We start from the raw sequence: 14,768 nt of genomic DNA, 5'->3' as shown, positions 1-14,768 counted from the left end.
AATGGGGATTTGGTGTACATGCTATGTAGCAGTGGCATAGCCACAGAGGGCCCAGGACACACCCTAGGCTCAGGAAATTGCAAGCATTCAAAGCAAGTAGAGAAAGTCAGAACCACAAGAGCTCCACATAAGTTACTGAAAAATGTATGAAGAACTTTGGTTTTTCAGAGATGCCTGTTTTGGAGTCTGTGATGGGGCATCATGGGCCCTGAGGCCACGGCAGCCCTGGGAGCTGGAATGGTTGCTCAGGGTCATTGTGCCTCAATCTTCTGCGCGTGAAACGCAGATGCTGAGGTAGAGCGCAGTGTGACAGGGAGCCCCGGAAGCCACAGCTGAATTGTGTCATTCAGCTTTGTTCCACCTTCCTATTGAGTTGGATTAGAGCAGTAACTTGACTAAGGGTAGGCAAAGAGAGGGTCTGATATTCAGGGGGAACCCCTTCCTTCCAGAAGCTGAGAACCCTCTTAGCTGATAGCCTCTATCATGCGGCAGTTACGCACCAAGGCTGTGCATCTTGTCATCTGCTCCTGCAGACAGCCCGGTGGGAGCTGTGAATGTCACCCCTACTGCAGACAGAGGCCAGGGAGGAAGCAGTGGCTGGTTTGAAGCTAGGCTGAGCGGCAGAACCCCAAGCTCTGGTCCCTCTGTGTTCTGCTTCCAACCTAGACTTTGGAAACTCAGAAGCAGCACTTATTGGGGGGAGGTCATTCCCATGACATCATAGTCTCCTGGCTGTGCTTTCTCATCCAGTTTATACAGCAACCAGATCACTGATGTCGGAGCCAGGTACGTCGCGCAGATCCTAGAGGAATGCAAAGGCCTCACACACCTTAAGTAAGTGGGGTGGGACCTTCTTTCTCCTTTGAGTCTTGGGGTCTCCTCTTCCATAAAGAATCAAGGTCCCAGTGAAAAACTTTAATTCTAAACCTTCTGCCTGCCCTAGTGCGAAGCCAGTCAAATGGAGAAGCCCTGTGTGTGGAAGATAACCTTGCTGCGTGGAGAAATTGATCAGAACGATGACCAGAAAGGGTCATCTTCTGGTGTGTGTGTGTGTGTGTGTGTGTGTGTGCACATGTGCGTGCGTGTGATTTCATTAATTGTTGACCAGGTAGAAAGGGCATAAATACTACCCTTTGAGAAAAACTAAAGGAAAAGATCTTGCCCTGAGGGAGAACCCCACAGGATTACATCATAGACACACTGTGCCAACGGGGACTGAACTCTTGATGTTGCCCTGCAGTGGAGACAAACACCTTGACCTTTGGCAGCTGAAGTTGGCCCTCCTCAGCCTGCTGATGTTCCTCAAGTCACTTAGAGGACACAGGATGGCTCAGGTCACTGACTTTCTGCAGAGACTGTGGCCATCTCCTGCCTGGCTGTCCTCAGGGCTGCAGGTCCTTCCTGAGAAAGGTCCAGAGCACAGTGTGTCCGGGAGCAAAGTCACAGTGGCAAGGAAGGGAAGGAGGGGCTCTGTGCCAGGAAGGGTGGCCCAGGGAGGAGGTGGGCATGGGTGGAGTCCCACACAGCTGCAGGCTGACTGTGCATCACTCTCTGCAGACTGGGAAAAAACAAAATAACAAGTGAAGGTGGCAAGTGTCTCGCTCTGGCGGTGAAGAACAGCACGTGGATCTCTGACATTGGGTGAGTGGCAGGGAGTGGCACACGGACGTGGGCAGCCTGCTCCGTGTGCATGGGCCCTGGCTGGCTATTGTACCTCAGAGGTGCCTCTCAATCTGGTGGGAGGGGTAGGCAGCAGGGAAGCCGCAGGCAGTGGTGCAGGAAGTCCCAGGAGTGATGACAGCTCTGGCTGTCAGACCTCTAATTAGGTCATGCAGAATCAGTGTTAGCGCCACCAGCAAAGGGATAGAGCTGTTTTAGCCATGTGGTGGCTGCTACAGACAGATGGGTTTGATATGTCTTGGGTGTCTTTCTCCTCCTCACCTGTGGTACTGGGTGTCCTTTGGTATCACTGAGTTACAGCCCCAATCTTTGTTTTATTTTTATTTTGAGACAAAGCCTTGCTAAGTTTTCCTGCTGGATTTGAACTTGTGATCCTTCCACCTCATTCCCCCTACAGAGGGCTGCGATTACAGGTGTGAGCCACTGTGCCTGGCTGCTGTGTTTTAAAATTGTGGTACAATATACTGAAGATTTATCATCTCTATTTTTAATTGTACAGCTCAGTGTTGGTAACCACATTCTTAGCATTATACAACCATCACCACATCCATCTCCAAACTCTTTATCTTGCAAAATGGAAAGTGCACCATTACAAACCAGCCTTCCTTCCCTCCCCCGCCTTTGGCAGCCACCATCTGCTGTCTATGAACTTGACTCCTCTAGGAACCTCACGTAAGTGGAGTCATGCTGTCTTTGTCTTTTCATGCTGGTTTATTTCGTTTAGCATAATACCCTAAGGTTCCTACCTCTTGTAACATGTCAGTTTTCTCCATTTTAAGGCCAAATACATTGTATGTATATGTTAGATTATTTTTCCTCACTGGGGATTCAACCCAGAGGCACCCTACTGCCAAGCAACATCCCCAACTGTATTTATGTATTTATTTATTTATTTAGAGACAGGATCTCAGTAAGTTGTCCATGGTGGCCTTGAACTTTTGAACTTGGGATCCTCCTACAACAGCCTCCTGAGTAGCTGTAATGACACCTGTGCCACTGCACACAGCTGCACAGATGATATTTTGTTTATCCATTCATCTGCCAGTGGATACTTGAGTTGCTTCCTTGTTTCAGCTGTTGTAAATAATGGCTCTGTGAACACAGGGTAGAAGTATCTCTTCAAGATCCTGCTTTCATATCTTTTGGCCAGAAACCCAGAGGTGGAATTGCTGGATCATGTGGGAATTCTATTTTTAATTTCTGGAGGAAACACCACAGTGCATTCCCTAGCAGCTGCACCAATTTATTTTCCCTCCAACAGTGCACACGCGGGCTGCAGTTTCTCCACACCCTCACCAGCACTTAGCGTGTTGTGTTTTGTTATTACGAGCCGTCCGAATGGGTGGGAGGTTAAAAAGCTTCAGATCACTTTGCATAATCATCATGACTTTATTGGATCATAAAAAGAACACAGATAGTCTTATTTATAAACTATAGACAATATGGCAGTTATCTTCCAGAAATAGTAACTGTTAACATTTGAGGCCATTTATACTCTCAGTTTCTTCCCCTAATCCCATTTTTTAACATAGTAGAGGTCAAAGTGCAGGTACAGAATTTAAACATTCATTTTTTACTTGCTCTCACAGTACACGTATATTGTAAGCCAAACACTGAAGCCTTACCCTGGCCTCTGCAGGCCACACCTGGACGGATGGAGGCAGACGGCTTCTGGCTGGGAGCACACTGCTGAGTCAGCCCCAGTTGTGCTGTGAAAGCGCCAGGCTGATGGCTTTGCTCTCTGGACATACTGTCCTCTCATCCTGTCAGTAATTGGCACTTTTTACAGGCCAGGCACTGCTCTAAGACCTTATGTGTATTGACTCTCAGCATGCTCAAACGACTCCATGCAGGAGTGTCTCCATCTCACAGCTGAGGAGCCCGAGGTCTTCTAAGATTTCTATCATTTACCTAAAGTTGCATGGGTAGTGGGTGGCAGAGCCAGGGTGGGAGCTGCTAGCCTGATCTCCCCAAGCATGTGCTCTGGGTGGAGAAGTCAGTTTCAGTGGCCCAACTCTCTGCCAGCGCTGCAGCCTCTGCAGCGCAGGGCTTGGCAGTGTCTTCAGCATGCACAGCGTGTTATCAGTGTGGTTTCTGCCCACACTTCCTGACCTCTGCTTCCTGGAAGAGCTTCACGTCTGCAGCACCAACCCCCACCCGGCCCAGAGGCAAACAGGGCTGGGAGCCCTGCACCCCACACTCCTGCCTTTCAGCCAGTTCGGACCTTGTGACCAATCGGGACAGTCGTGAGCTGAGACACAGGCTGACAGCTCTCCCAAAGCTCTGGTGAAGCTCCAGTCTCTTAATTGTTCATCTTTCTGAACGACTTGTGTTTGCAAAGCGGCCACTTCTCTTTATTCTTTTACATTTCCCTTTGCATTGAAAATGTAGAGCAGCTCACTTAGGGCCAGAGTGAGGAACTGGTCTCCAGAAATGGAGCAAAGCACTTGCCTGTTGATATAAATCAAGCCTTGGCCACTGGCATAAAATAAAGGGCGAACAAGGCAGTTTGTGGGATGGGGAAACTAACGTTCAGTGTCTTACCTCTGCCCTCAGGATGTGGGGTAATCAGATCGGGGACGAAGGAGCGAAAGCCTTTGCAGAGGCGTTGAGGGATCACCCCCGTCTATCCTTCCTGAGGTAACGGCTGCCTCTGAGGCTGCGGGGCCAAGGGGCCCACGGGCAACCAGTCACCCAGCTATTCTGGGTGAAAAGAGGGACTGGCTTATCTAATAGGGGAGAGATTACATGTCAGAGTCTTCTCTTTCCGAAAGATTTTGCTCAGTGCATTAGAAGCATAAAACAGTATTCTTATGTGTTCAGCAGAGAGGGTTTTGCCCACGTGCACCCAGTGTGACACCACGCAGATAAACACATGGGATACTCATGGCCCCTCAGCGACCCACTCAGGTCCCTTGGAGGCTGGAAGAATTCCTAAGTCTACATAAAACAAAAAGGTCCCGTTCCTAGAAGATTCCCGCCCTTTTTGTCCTTCAGACTGGTCCTTGGGTAAAGAGGACCCTCTTCCCTGTAATCGAGAGTGCCCCTTCCCAGCTCTTCTCTAGGCCTCAAGCCTATTCCAAGAGCTTTGGTGCCTCAGATTCTGCTAGTGCCACTGCCATCCTGCCCCGAGTGAGACTCACAGTGGGGACAACAGCAGAGGGCCTGCTCCAGCTCTTGCTGAAGGAGCCCTTTGAGACTGTCAGATGAGGCAGGGCCCCGCCCTTAGGTCTCCTCAGCGCACTGAGTTTCACGTTCACTTCCCATCTGGCCTCTGCTTGAGCAACTTTATGCCCATCCCCTTGCACCGAGCGTGGGCTCAGGCTGCAAAGCGTGGGCAGTACTTACTGGGGCCGACTGCTTCCGCTTCCTGCCTCAAGGTGGCCTGACATGTGCACATCCAAACAGAGTATACGAAGTTGAAGCTGAGGGCCAAGGTGGATGTGTCTGTAATAATCTATCCCAAGTGTTTCCTTTCTAGCCTCGCATTCAACTGCATCTCTACTGAAGGAGGGAAGAGCCTTGCTCAGGCCCTGCAGCACAACACGTCTCTGCTGACATTCTGGTAAAGCCTGAGTCCCCCCAGGGGTCTTGGTAATTATACCAGGAGCTCTGCACAGCCTGAAATCTTTACTGAAAAGGTGGATATTGTTTCCTGCTAGAGAAGCAAACAGATATGTTCAGAAGCACGAATAGGTATAGAAGAGGGGCATGGGTCCCACAAAGATAGGCTTGTCCTCTTGTGGCACCCTGCAGTCAGGAGGTCTGTCATTCACTCTGCCGGAGGGTCCCTCAGGCCACTTCCTGGTTACGCAGGAGGGTCCAGCTTTCTGGAACTCAGCTCAGAATGTTCTCCTTGTCGTGAGCTGCCTTCGCCTGTCCCAAATCTCATCAGTGTTTGGCCCCCAGCGCACCAGCCTGCCCGTCATCTGTCACAGAAAGCTCATTGTCCTTGCCCCCTCTGTGCTCTCCAGGGTATCTAATGAGTGGATACTACCTTCTGATGGTGCTTTTGTTGTTCCTTTTCTGTGTCATTTGACCTTTGATTTTCCTTTATTTTTATTTTATTTACTTATCTGTATCATAAATTCCTTACAAGTGAGCAGGACATCTCGTGCCCTGCTGTGTCATTCACCCACAGCCCAGTGCCCATGAGATGAGGCTAACATAATTACCGAACATAGTGAGAGTGTCAGCTTTATCAGAGAGTTCTGATGCTAGGCGGGCTGGCGTAAATGCAGTTTTCATTCTTTTCCTCAAAAACATCTTCAAGATTTTCAAGAATAACATATGCTTTTTTTAAAAAAACTGAAAACATTAACTCAGAATTCTGAAAAGTGGGAAATGAAACTACATTTCTTGTGCTCTCCTTTTAGCCTGTTTCTGTGTATTCAAATCTATACAAAATAGCACTTAGCAAGTAGCTTTAAAAATAACTAACTGTTGTACATGTGTGACATGTCCCTTTATGTCAGGTTTCTTATCTTTAGCACATCCCCATTTTGTTTGGAATATTTCCTTGTTGTTGTGGGCTACTACATTGGAGAATGGCAGGCATCATCACCAGCCTGCAGCTGTTAGATACCAGGAGCTCCCGAGCCCGTCCTTCATTGTGTCAGTCACAGATGTCTGCAGCTACAGCCAGGTGCAGCATGGTCTGCGAGCTCACCCTGATTCACCTCTGCTCCACATGCACAGCGCCATCAGTGCCTGAGATTGGAGCGTGACCTCATGCCGCGGAATACTCCGAGCCTTTGCTGTGTTCTAAGTTACACAGCTGCAAAGTACCATTGCCACGCACATTTTCCCATGGGAGAACTCTGACCCAGAGAGCTTAAACCACTTGCCGGAGGTCACCTTGCTGGTGATACAAACTTGCAGGGCTGACTCCAGAGCACTTTGAAACCTTTCTCCCTCCTCTATTCTCCTTCCTTCTCCCTGAAGCCACACAGTGTCCTTTTGAATGGAGGTTCACTATTTTATCAGTTGTTTCCATTGGCAGGTGTTTCAAATTGTTCATGGTTTCATTCTGACCATAAAACCACACATGCTGCAAGGTGGAAGTCTTCGTTCTTCATCTTTCTCAGTGCAGGGGAAATTTCTTCTCTTAAAATGAAACATTTACAATTGAAATAGACATAACCAAACTGCCCTTTCAGGAATGATTTTTTTAAATGATGTTCTATTTATTTCCAGTATTATTATTCTTTCATCCACTGGAACGTGACTGTCCAATCCTAGTTATACCTGGGAGCTTGTGTGCTTTATCCAGGCCACTGTTGGTACTCAGAGCAATGGAGAGGCTTCCTGAATTCTCATACACTGAACGTGGGTCCTTCACGCCTGGCCTCAGAGCACAGAGCTGCATGTTCCCTTAGGGTGATGGTGGTGGTGGAGTTCCAGGTTTCCACACTGACTCAGCTAGCACACTGTCACAGGTGTCAAGGGGTCTTGGGGCTGGAGGAGGCCTGACATCAGCCTCACTTTCTGGAACCCTGTCTTCTGCAAAATCTGAGAGCTTGGAAGGTCAGGAAGTATACGCTGCACCACAGGCAGCAGGTTTGGTACAGAGGCGTCCAGGAGAGGGTCTGCTCTAAATCCAAGGCCCTGGGTACATCTGTGGACACTGCCAGCCTGAACCTTTGCTGGTTCCCTGCAGAGCTGCAGAGCTGCAGAGACCCAGGCTGGAATCCTGCTTTTCTGAACTCATTAACACTTGCAACCCCACCCCCACCACCCCCACCCCTCCCTCCCACCCCCACCCCCAGCTCTCCTGAGTCAACATTTCCTGTTTTCTAGGCTGACCCAAAATGAACTCAACGATGAAGTGGCAGAGAGCTTCGCAGAAATGCTGAAAGTCAACCAGACGTTGAAGCATTTATGGTAAATCAGAGAGCCGTAGAATCTCAGACTATGCTTTCCAAAATGTTTTTTAAGAGAAAGTTACACACCACAAATTTCCCTCTTTTAAAGTACCTACACAGTTTAGAGGTTTTCAGGATATTCACAAGACCGCACAGCCACTGCTGACTTGATTCTGGGCTGTTTTCACTACTTCTTCCTTCCAACAACAACAAAAAAGCCCTGTGTGCCTTAGGCAGTTATTCCCCATCCTTCACTTCCCCTAGCCCCTGACAAGCACTGATCTACTTTCTACCTGTGAATTTGCCTATTCCTACATTTCATGTAAATAGAATTACATAGCATGTGACCTTTAGCCTCTGTGTTCGGTTAGCATAAACATCCAAGTTTAATCTGCATCACATTTTGTGTCATTGCTTTTTATGGCTAAATGACACTCCACTGATTACATGGGTATATGACATTTCATTTGCTCATCATTTGATTGGTTTTGGGGATCGTTTCTACTTCTTGACTGTCATGAAGAATGCTACCATGAACATTCATGCACCTGATTTTGCATATTGATGTTTTCATTTCACTTGAGTATACACTTAAAAACAGAACTATAGGATCATATGGCGATTTTGTGTTTAAATTTTGAGGAGCCACCAAACTGTTTTCCAGAATGGCTGTACTCTTTCACATTCTTACCGCAGCCTAGGATTGATTCCAATTTCACCACATCCTCCCACGCTGTGCTGCTATTCACCTTTTTTTTTTTTTAGTGTGGCTGTACTCGCAGGTGTGAAGTGGTACTCTGCTGTGGTTTTGATGTGTTTTCCTGCTAGCAGTGTCAAGCATCTTGCAGGCAGCTGCTGGCTGTTCTACATCTACTTCAAAGAAACTTTTCCACATCCTTTGCCCATTTGATAACTGGGTTCTTGGTCCTTTCATTGCTGAGCTTAGAGGATCATCGTCCCCAGTTTTAGACTTTGATTTGATACAGGATTTGCAAGTATTTTCTCCTCTCCTATGAGATTTTTCTCTTCCTTGGAAGGGACCTTTGAATCACACACATTTTGGGCTCCGGAGAGGTCCCATCCCGTTCACTCCCTTTCTCCTTGGTTGCATGTGCTTCGGGGGTCTTATCTCTGTAGCCTCACCTACATGAGAACACAGCCCACATTCTCCGGGCAGGGCCTCTCCTCAGGTCGGTGCCCAAGCTTTCTTAGAGTCGGGTCCAGCAGTAGCCTGTGGTACAAACAACCCAGAGTGAGGAGAAAGCCTGGGACAAAGTGTAGACATCTGGTTGAATCTTTCTGTACTTACCTCCTGGTTAGCTTAGCGGCCTGGCTGCCGGCTAGCATTTCAGGAATACTCCAGCCATGCCGGCTACACCAGAAACTTGGTTTCATCTGGACAATGGCTACTCAGCCACATGGGGCATATTTTGAGACCTCAGTAGTGAGGTTTCCCACTGGACTCATGAGTGGTGACAGCAGACCTAGCTAGCTAGCTGTCTCTCCCCCACCACCTCACTGCCCTTCCTGTGAATGTTGGGAAGGACATGCTAGCATTTTAGGAGGAGTTGGGTCCCCCAAGAAGGGACAATTAGTTGGTAGCTACTTAAGTTTAAAAATTCCCTTGCCTTTTCCTGTTGTCCGGGAGGTGTCACAGGGCCTGTCCTCCTGGCAGGGCTTCTTGGAATTCGTTGTTCAGATCAGTGGTCTCTGACCTTTTCATCTGGGCAATGAAAAAAGCCACACATACATTTGTTCATAAATTACACTGGACATACAGGAGTCTACAGATACCTTATTCACACATTTTCAGTGCTGTCTGTATATGACCTAGGTATAACTTGCTTACTGAAGACACAAAGATGTAGTCCCCTATCCCCTCTCTGGTCTTGTTTGACTTACCACTCCCTGCAAAGGGAGAAGGTTCAACACAGTATTCTGTACTGGACACAGCTTTACTCTTCTTTCAGGCTTATCCAGAATCAGATCACAGCCAAAGGCACTGCCCAGCTGGCAGAGGCGCTACGGGAGAACACTGGCATAACAGAGATTTGGTAAGGTCACCCGCGACTGTTCACAGTGACAAGGACAGTGATGTTGACTCAGCACTGCTCACTGTGTGCCAGGCCCCAGGCAGGGCAGTTTGTATTTATTCCTCCAGTAGCCCTGTAGTGCAGTGGGATTGTGTCCACATTACCAATGCAGAAACAAGCCCAGTGAGTCTAATGTGCCCAGGTTCACACATAGAGGAACAAACTCAGCCCAGCCTGACATCATGGTTTGTGCTCTCCTGTCCTGTGCCTATCTGCCCTGCTTCATGGTGCTATCCCTGGAATGTGCCTGGGCCCTGACCCTGAGAGTGGTCATGCTGGCCAGGAGTTTGGAGCTCGTGCTTTCCTTCTCCTGGACATTCTGGGATTCAGGAGACTTGGCTAGGATGCGATTGAGCCAACATTATGTTCTTTCTCTCTTCTGCTTTGAGAACTTGCTTATGCTAATAGAAGAAAACCCAACCTTTGCTTTATGATATGTAGAACCCTCTCTCCTTCTGCCTAGCCTCCCAGAGGACTTTTTCCCACGTATATTTATACACACAACACCTCCCTTGATGTCTGAGGGAGTCTGAGCGGCTATAGAATGTGTATTATTTTCTAGGAGTCATAGGTCACCACACCTGTGCACCTGCTTTAATGCCAGGCACCATAGGCAGCAGGGAGCGGGCTGGGGTCATTAATGTGACACAAGAGACCCTCGTTGCTGAAGAGCACTAGCCTGCCTGAGCTGAGGAGAGAGGCCATGTGCTTAGACTCCTAAGTGCTCTGAAATGTGTTCTCGACCTCTGAACTGAGCCAGCCCCTGAGGGTGTGAGACTCGGGCCTGTATGGGGCAGCTGGCAGGGAGTAGAGCAGGGGTCTATGGAGGGCACAGACCTAGAGTTCATTCGCCCACTGAGCCTTCTCTGAGCTCTGTGAGCAGCCTCACCTCAGCTCAGGGGCAGTTACCATTAACCACCTCCTCCCTTCTTGACTTTCACAGCCAAACAAAACAAAACAAAATAAACCACTAAAGTCCTTGGCTTTTAGAACTCTTTAGAGATCATGAAATCAATCTGGTGGGTTGCAGCCAGCTTTATTTTAAAATGAAATTAACAAGGACAGAACATCAGACTATAGCCTGCAAAGGAGAGAGAAATAGTGTCACTTGGTCTAACTCCAGGCATGCATGCAGGGTGTAGCAGCTGCCTGTTCACAATGTCTGACTCTTGTGTAGGATGCACTCAAAGCTTTTTGGAAAAACACTGTCACAGATCCAACAAGATAACACTGGAGCATTTGCGCCGTGAAGCCCAGTGGCTGCTCAGACAGGAAAGCCTTGGAGAGCTCAGGAGAGCAGGGTTTCTCTGTCTGCATCTCCCAGCTACCTTCACAGTGACCCTGCCCTCCAGCCATTCCACTTCCTGCTGATTGGAGGATTTGACAGTGGGCAGTGGCTTGGGGGGTGGGCAGCTAAAGGAAGCCAGCCAGACTTGAGGACAGCTCGCAGACCACAGTTGGCCTCCACTGTGTGCCCATGCTGGAAAGAATAGTTGTCTGGCTCTGTATGCCTTAATTTTGTCAGGCTTGAAGGATACGTGTTCTCCCTCCCAAGAGCCACTGTCACTAGGACCTACTTGAACAGGGACAACTGTCCTTAGCTTCGAGGTATGCTTTCTACAGCCTGTAGTAGGCACTTGTGTCAGGTGGCAAGGGGGCTCCACCACTGATTTAGATGGGGCAGGAGGCCAGGTGTTGGCCTTGGGGTGCCTTTGTTTTAGCTCCTGCCTTTTCTGAGAGCTGCCAAACATGTGCCTGTGTGTCACTTTGTGAGACTGACTCTGAGAGGGTTCTGTTCCTGTCCAGTGGCTGTCACACTAGGCCATGAGACAGTAGCCAGGCTGGCAGGAGCGCAGCTGCTGGAGACCATCGCTGACATGGACAGAGCCCCTTTTTGAACTCCTTTCCTATAGGCTTTCTTCTCCAAAGAGAACTTTCTCTGAAATCCCTTGGTGAGTTCTGTTTTCAAAGACAGAGCTGTCTGCATGGTGCTGTCCTGCAGACCGTGAGCTCAAGGGTTGGGCCTGCATCATGGTCCCAGTTGTGTCTCCAGCAGCCAGGACTGTGTCTTCATTCCATCATGAGCAGCACAGTGCTTGAGTGTCTGACACTGTGCTCGTATGGAGAATCTCATTGGTGAACAAAATGGGCCTACCTTCTTAAGTTCACTGTCTCTGAGGGAGATGCACAGGAAAGGAGAAAAATCATTCAAGTGATTAGTTACCATGAGGAAGGGGCTCTAGGAAGGGAAAGACCAGATGGAAACCTGATGGAGGAGATTTCAGGGAAGGCCTCCTAAGGAAGAGGTCTTTAAACTAAGCCACAAAGGGTGAACAGGAGTGAGTTAGCTGGGCGAAAGCACTACAGGTAGGGGAACAGCATCTGGAGAATGGGGTTGGCTGGTGTCCCTACAGATCCACAAGAAGCCGATGTGTCATCAGTACAGGCTGTGGGGGAGGAGGCTGAGGCACAGGCAGAGGCTGGGCCATAAAAGATCTGTGCGTCATATTTTGTATCTCGGTCTCTGTCCTAAAAGCAGTGTTAAGTCACTGAAGCATTTGAAACAGAAGAGGGACATGGTCAGATTTCTAAGATACAGAACCGGATTTCAGAAGGCCAAAGCACAGATAAAGGGACAAGTCAGTAGAGCATTGCCAGGGCCCATAGAAGAGCTGAGTGCTCAGATGAGATTGGCAGCTTAAAGCTACAGAGAGGTGCAGAGAGGCATTCTAGGGATGCTCAGGAGCTTTGTGATAGGGATGGGCAGAATTTTGTGACTGCAGGATTCTGGGGATGGGAAGGGAGGTGTCAAGGTGGACCTTAGGAAGGGTCCTTTGGTACTGTGAAGAGTGGGACCATTCAGTGAGCCCAAGGGAGGTGTCTCTTCAAGGTTCCTGGAAGTGTCCAAGGGAAGCTAACAGGCAGGAAACAGACTCCCCTGAGCTGTGGATGGTTCTGTGACTTGATGAAGCAGTCAAAACCTGGTATTCAGAGGTCACTCAGAAGGGTACCATGGGAAGGAGACGGGGTTGGGGCATCTAGAGAGACCCAGAGAGCATGATGTCAAGCCAAGGGATGGTGGTGCTTCCAGAAGGAGGGCGAGGTCAGGCAGGTCCAACAGGAAGATAAGACCTAAAAATGTGACAGGCTCATGGACACTGCCAGTGACCTCAGAGCAGATTAGTAGGGTGATTAATGTTATTATCAAAGAACCATTTGAATAGGAATGTTCCTTCATTTCAGGGTGCTGGGAAGCACAAGCACGTGTGAAGGACATGTTTGGAAGGAGCATGTAACGGTCTGTAAGATTTTATGTATGTAAAATTTGTTTTTTCTCTTTCTCTCCAGTCTAAATGGAAACTTGATAAAGCCAGAGGAGGCCAAAGCCTTCGAAGAGGAGAAGCGACTCATCTGTTTCTGAGAGGGCCTTCCTGAGTGGGGCGAGGACTTTCCTTCACCCTCTGACTCTCAGCATCAGTCACCACTCTGCAGATGGTGCATGGGATGCCCTTCGGAGGCTGCTGCAAGGGGACTGTCAGGAACCTGCTGCCCTACAAGCAAACAAGCTCCTGGCACACACCCAGCGGGCAGCTGCCCCTCCCAAGCAGCTATGAGGGTTCTGCAGAAGCTGAGTGTGTCTCATGAGCCTCTGTGGTTACTGCCAAACAGTAACATGTTTTCTCTCCTGTGAAGAGACTTAATTGCATAGCCATAATTATTTAATCTAAAACTAGGGGATAAGACAGAGGAGGACAGATGATACTAATCTTAGCTTGTGCAGATGCTGCCCTGAGGCCCAGCAAAAGCATTGGTTTCTGATGTCTTCACGGAAGAGCTGAAGATGTGCTTCCATTTCTTGGAAAGAAAGTACTCCATGAACATGAAGTGTTGTGCCTGAAATGCCCCCACCTCTTGCTCCTGGTGGGGTGGTACTGTTCCCACTTCACAGCTGTACACACTGAGGTATAGACAGTGGGGATCGGATTCAGCCAAGTGCTTTTCATCAGAGGCTTTGTTGTCAGTCCTAGAGTCTTGCTGCATGCTCAAGAAGATCAGAGGATGCCCTCTTAGCTGGTCTAAGAGAATGGATGATGCCTTCAGGCTGTGATCCTACTGTGTGCTGTGTCCAGTGTCAGCTGGTCTCCTTGGAAGCCTGCATCCTGGGCCGACACCCCAGCCTGAAGAAGAAACCATCTGTGTGCTCCAAATGGGACCTAGCATCCAAATGGAAGCTTTTCTCTCCTTGCCTCTTGAGAGGGGAAATCTTTTCCTGCCCCTGAGCCATGGGAGGTAACTGAATACACTGAGAACTGGTCTCAAACTCCACCAGCAAAGCATGGCAGTCAGACACCCACCACCATGGCCGGCACATGGTAGATGCTCAGTTGGGGTGGGGTGGTGATATTTTTAAATAACTTGTTCTTTTGCCATCTCATTTGTTAATAAAATGATGAAAATGCAACTCAGTGGCCCAGGTCTGGTTTTTTTTTTTTTTCTTTAGGGAATGTGGCTAGGTAAGCACACTATGAACCCCATCCTGCACCGCAGGTTCTAGGTAACATGCTGTGGGGACAGCCTGTTGGGGGAAGGCCAGGGTATCCCCAGGTTGAGGCTTTGCAGCCCTCTCCACCTACCAAGGGACAAAAAATGGCAGAGGCAGCACCTGAGCTGCTGTGAATCCATACAGGGAGCTTCTATGCATCGAAGTGGTTGGGGTCAGAACACACGGGTGGCTTAGTTTCACCCCTTCATGGCAGGTCCTGCTGTCTGAGTCCTCTGCCTTCTGTAGCTAAGCCTGCTGGGTGGACCCATGATTTTGCAGGAAGCCTATTAGGAGGCAATCCAGGAAGTTGTGAGGGAAATCCTGTAGGATGTGACCTCATTTCCCTTTGTGGTCCTGACTGCCATGGTGATCACTATCATGTACCCTCCCGCTAGCCTGGGGCATGTAGCTATCTAATAATCCCCCTCTAGTGCCAAACCAGGGCAGCAAGTCTGTCTTGAAAGCACAAAGCAGGATGCTTGGAACCAAATGCAAACTGAGCAAACCTCACTGAGAACCTCACTTCCCAGGGCCCACACTCAGATATGATTAAGCAGCTAAAACTAAACTCTTCAGAGCCTAAAATGC

General features: G+C 48.9%; 1 protein-coding gene across 5 annotated transcripts in view; it reads left to right on the top strand.

Moving 5' to 3' along the window:
* Positions 1 to 14,099, top strand: part of Nod1 (nucleotide binding oligomerization domain containing 1) — a 42,812-nt gene extending 28,713 nt beyond the window's left edge. For 4 of the 5 annotated variants that reach the window (XM_063240190.1, XM_063240176.1, XM_063240187.1 and 1 more), the window contains 7 exons: positions 751 to 834; positions 1,558 to 1,641; positions 4,237 to 4,320; positions 5,162 to 5,245; positions 7,480 to 7,563; positions 9,515 to 9,598; positions 12,986 to 14,099. In XM_063240190.1, the coding sequence (XP_063096260.1) occupies positions 751 to 834; positions 1,558 to 1,641; positions 4,237 to 4,320; positions 5,162 to 5,245; positions 7,480 to 7,563; positions 9,515 to 9,598; positions 12,986 to 13,058 (577 nt within the window). In that variant the 3' untranslated portion in view covers positions 13,059 to 14,099. The other variant, XM_063240197.1, reaches the window with a different exon arrangement.
* The last annotated feature ends 669 nt before the right edge of the window (positions 14,100 to 14,768 follow it).

This window comes from Cavia porcellus, unplaced genomic scaffold, assembly GCF_034190915.1.
Source record: "Cavia porcellus strain 051 isolate PalLab524CR breed Dunkin Hartley unplaced genomic scaffold, mCavPor4.1 scaffold_2, whole genome shotgun sequence".
NCBI classification, from domain to species: domain Eukaryota; kingdom Metazoa; phylum Chordata; class Mammalia; order Rodentia; family Caviidae; genus Cavia; species Cavia porcellus.
This window is presented reverse-complemented; position numbering and strand designations above follow the sequence as displayed.